Source organism: Phaseolus vulgaris, chromosome 1 (assembly GCF_000499845.2).
Source record: "Phaseolus vulgaris cultivar G19833 chromosome 1, P. vulgaris v2.0, whole genome shotgun sequence".
NCBI classification, from domain to species: Eukaryota; Viridiplantae; Streptophyta; class Magnoliopsida; order Fabales; family Fabaceae; genus Phaseolus; species Phaseolus vulgaris.
The window spans coordinates 28646056-28650837 of record NC_023759.2 but is presented as its reverse complement, the minus strand read 5'-3'; the positions used below and the strand labels follow the sequence as shown (position 1 = coordinate 28650837).

The following is a 4782-nucleotide window of genomic DNA, read 5'->3' as shown; positions in this document are numbered from 1 at the left end:
ATTTTCAGATTTTTCCGTCTGAATTTTTCCAAACATCTTTCTTTTGGTCCCCAGTATTTTAATGTTTAGCATCGTGGCATGCTCCCCCTCTTTTGTGGTTGAAGGTAGTAATTGGCCATTTCATTGTCGGCATTCACCTAATCGATGACCTTTCTTTTCGTTAGTCTCTATCCTCTTATTATATATGAAAGGTGGAGTGCTTTTATATAATTACAGACATTCAGATCAATTAGTTTTCTTTCTTTTAACCAATGCAAACTTTCAAACTTAACATGTGAAGAATGAAACTAAGCTGAGATTTCTTAAATAAATTTCATATTTAAGAAACAATAAGAATATCCCACATGTATAACTTGACTACTACCAGAGCTCAATGTGAATTGTTTATTGAAAGAATCTGTAAACTAATGATCAAAATACCATCTCCAAGAAATAATAAAACCATAAATAATCTCTAATGTATGTACAAAGAAATCCTACCAAAACAGGATCATGAATAAACTAACAAACAAGAAAGCAACAAGTGAGGGAATCAAAGAAGAGACTGAAGAACTAACTATCTGAATGATAAAATTGCAAGTGGGTGTTGAGATATTGTCCGTAGTAATTTTGGCCAAACCTTGAAAATTGCAGGCCATGGGGTTCTGATTTTGCACCTGGAAGTACATATTAAAGGCATAAGAGGCATTGCCATTAGCATCAAGGTTGTTACAAGAGGATCCGTATCCAAGTGCTGTGCAATCTCCAAAGGTACAGGCATAGTTGATGTTATCTGGAAGGCTGGTTAGATCCTTAGCATTAGGATTAAACATGCACCACCTTGGAGCAAGGTACTTCACATTCTGTGCACCTATGAGAAATTTGTTTTGGTTCTGACCAGAAAGGTCCATTGGAAACTTGGGTTGTCCATCATATCTGAATATTCCCCAGTGACGTTCAAAGTTTCCTGGAGCAATGCTCTTGGCATCCTCATCAATGAGTCCAAAAAGATAAACTTCAATGTGTCCTGGGCGGCACGGCGTGCCTCTGTTGCCTGCAAGCCTTGGCAGAAGGCCATTGTAGAACCTCAAAGCATTGCCAACATTGGCATTCTTGTCTCCTTCTGTTGGCCATCCTACTTCCCCCACCAAAATAGGCAGGTCTCCAAACCCCACTGATTTGAGAGCTGCAACCAAGGTATCAAAATTTGCATCAAAGACATTGGTGTATGGAGTACCATTATCATTTACTGGATTGTCTACGCCGTCAAAGAAGGCGTAGTTGAAAGGAAAATCATCGTTTCCATAAAGACTTAAGAAGGGGTAAATGTTCACAGTAAATGGTGCACCATTCTTGCTGAGAAATTGCACTATCTGGGTCATGAGACCAGTGATATCAGGCCTGAATATTCCTGCAGATGGAACAGGATTGTTCTCTGGAGACTGATACACATCTGCATTCAAGGGTACTGTAGCCTTTATTGTGTCTCCAACACCTGCATCGTTAAGGGCATTTTGAATGTTCTGCAGAGCAGGAAAGGTGATATTCAAGAATGAATTGTTGTAGGATTTCAAAAATGGCTCGTTCCCAACTGCTACATACCTACAAAAGAATATAGCTATAATGCATACTCCTACACTTGAATAGGTCAAAAGGAAAATCAACATTGGCAGGGAAAGAAAGTATATATTTCATTGCAACTTACAGTTTTGAAAATCAAAATTGACAGAAGGGTTTTAACAACAGAAGGAAGTATTTTAATGCTTCCTACTACATATGGTTGTGATATCTGAGAAGATTTTCTTAGCAAATCAATTCTTTAGAGTTTGAGCAATCCAATGACTAAAACGGACTCTATTAATGTTACTACTTGTGTTAAGCCAAGATTTTGCATACCTCCAAATTAGTCCCAAAAATATTTTACAAGTTTGCTGAAGAGTGACAAAAAATAGCATTTCAAGAGGAGTTGAGATAAATAATATTGAATTTCCATCCACCAAAGCATAACATGCGGCGTTTAATAATATAATGATAAACCTTTTACAAAGATAAAGTCCTATTATTTAAATTTCTAGCTCCTTTAATCTTATTGAAATTTCTCGTTAACCAATGCAGAACTGCAAGCCACAGCAACAACAAACATACCCTAGAAATATAAGTTATCCATGTTCTGTTAGAGATCATGTCTAAACTTGAAATCAATTTTTTAATACATGTACACACAATAGACATAAACACAAATATTCCCTTCCCCAAAAATAACACATGCTCATACCAAAATTCCTCACATCCATTGGTTACTTGCACATATCAATGGGAATTAAGATGGATGGTTAGATAATGTATATCCTGTCCTGTGAGAGAATTTTGACACTTTTATATCTCTTCCCTCAAACATTCCGCAGAAATCACCTTCTAGAATGGAATAATGATTCTTGGAACAAATCCTTCTCCTATGCCACATACAAAGTTACAAAGGACTCATCATGCACCACTACCAAAAAAAAGGAATCAAATTCTGGGGGATCGCCCAATACACAGAGCTACCCTGATAAAAAAGAAAAGACAACTTTTGGGTTCACTTTTGAAAGATTCCTTTCACACTTTCCCAGGGTTAGTCCCCTAAATTAATCAGCAAAGAAAATACTTAATAGTAATAATATTATTATTATAGTCAGGTGGATTGCCATCAGCAGTAACAAACGCTCCTAATGTGAATGATACAATACAAGATTTTCCCCGAGGAGAAGCCTAGCAGGCCACGATTAAGCAACATCAATGCCAGAATTAAAAGAAGTAGGGCAAACATAAATTCACCAAGAAATCCAAAACAGAGAATCAAGGACTTGACATAAAATGCACTTGTTTAAAATATTCAAATAAACCAACAAGTAACAACCACATCACATACCAAATAACCTCTAAACTTCATTCGAAAACACAGAGAAAGTAAGAGAAAAAAAAAGTGTATACAATAACAACAATCAAGTTTAAACCTAAGACTTGGTGCAAACAACACACCCTAATGGATTTAAGGAAGGCCAATTTACACAATGGATTTAGAAAAATAACAATTGAAGCAGTTAACTCAAATTGAAAAAATAAATAAATAACAAAGCTCACTTGATGTTAACACCCCCATTGAAGGTGTAACGCGTGACGTTTTTCTTAACCCACTGTTTGGCCCTGCCAAAGTCATTCATCTCAAGAAGCTGGATATTAGGGATAGCCACCATTACTTCAATCCCAGTCCCAGCCAAGGCACTCATGGTGGAGTCATCTGCATCAAAAAGCTTCACTTTCTGAATCCCATTGTCCTTCAACAACTGAACCACTGTGTCTGGTGGCAACTTATGCGTTGCTTGGGTTCCCCAATTCACACCAATCCCTTCCCCACACCAACACATCACCCCCACCACCAACACCCATCTCAAAACCCAGTTTTCTTCCATTGCAAGAGCAACAAAAACTTTTCCTCACAAAATAATAACAAGATTTTCAAGGAAAAAAGAAAACCAAAGGGAACACAAAAAAGACGAAAAGCTAAAATGGGTATGTAAATGGTTAACAAAACATAAACGGAAACTCTCTCTTGTTTCTATATGGAAAGTGGGGGCAGTAGAAAGCAACCGTTTTTGAAAGTGGGGTTGGAAGATGAGCGAAAATTTCACAACTTTTTCACACAGGAAGTTACGATCAATGAGACGGTGATAGACCTAATACGGTGAAAGATCAAACCGGAATAAACAAATAGGAAAAAAGAGAAGCAAGGGAAGAACAGTATAAAGGATCACAATTAACAAAAGCTTGATATAACAATGTTGGTAAGCAAAACCCCCCCAAAATAAAAAAAAAAAAACAATAGCTTCCTTGTTTTCTCTCTCCTTGGTTTGTTTCCTCTGGCCCAGAGAAACAGAGAGGGCAGAGAATGTGATTACGTGAACCCAGATGAACAAAAGCAAACAAGTTTCTATGTATTCTTGTTTGAGAGAGAGGGAAAGAGCTTATGGAGTGAGAAGAAGAATGGAAGTTGTGAAAAGGAAAGTGATAGAGCCAAATTCTTTACGCTTTTTAATTACTATTATTATTGTGGGGGCGAACTTAACCGCTGTTCTAGATAGCTATAACGGCTATGACGTGAGAAGTTAAAGAGAGAGAAGATTTGAAGAGTAAAGAAGAAGGAATTAGAGGTTGAAGGAGAAAGGTATCATGATTATCATAATAATGAAATATGAAAAGACAAGTTTGAGTTATTGATGAGAATGACTGAGCCTTTTGGTTCAAGAAAGGATCAAAATATTGTCATTGCAAGGGTTGAAGCTAAATTTATTTATTTTATCACACTTCTTCTGTTAGGGTTTACTTCTTTCTAACATCAACTCACACTGCAGTAATTGAGTTCTCAAGAAAGAATAATAGATTTTTTTTAAAAGCTTTTTTTTATATATAGAAATAAATTCTATGGAAAAACTCTCTAAAATTTTAGAGACATATTATGATATATAAAATTTTATTAAAATATTTTATGATTGATTTCTTTTTTTTCATTTAGATTTTGATAAATTTATACTGTAAGAATTTTACGAATTTATAAGATTTAAAAAATTCTATAATTTTTTTAAAGAAACATTCAAAACTAAAATATCAATAAAAATTAAAAGAATATATGGTTTGGATAAAGTAAAATTAATACATTTTTTTTTTCAATCTTTTAATAATTAAATGGTTTTAACATTGTATCCTCGTGTACTTGTTCTTTATATATTAACATTTTCTCATTTTTATTTTGAAAGTTTAAATTGA

General features: G+C 35.0%; 1 protein-coding gene across 2 annotated transcripts; it reads right to left on the bottom strand.

The window, feature by feature from the left end:
• Window positions 1–353: 353 nt before the first annotated feature.
• On the bottom strand, window positions 354–4279 carry LOC137813843 (glucan endo-1,3-beta-glucosidase 8-like). 2 transcript variants are annotated; one of them, XM_068616287.1, is made up of 3 exons: window positions 3103–4151; window positions 1328–1581; window positions 354–1165 (listed from the first exon to the last, which is right to left on the bottom strand). In XM_068616287.1, the coding sequence occupies exons 1-3, from the start codon at window positions 3429–3431 to the stop codon at window positions 477–479; spliced, it is 1272 nt and encodes a 423-aa protein (XP_068472388.1). In that variant the 5' UTR covers window positions 3432–4151; the 3' UTR covers window positions 354–476. The 2 variants fall into 2 exon arrangements, with proteins under 2 accessions (XP_068472388.1, XP_068472387.1); XM_068616286.1 differs by having other exon boundaries at window positions 354–1581; window positions 3103–4279.
• Window positions 4280–4782: the final 503 nt, after the last annotated feature.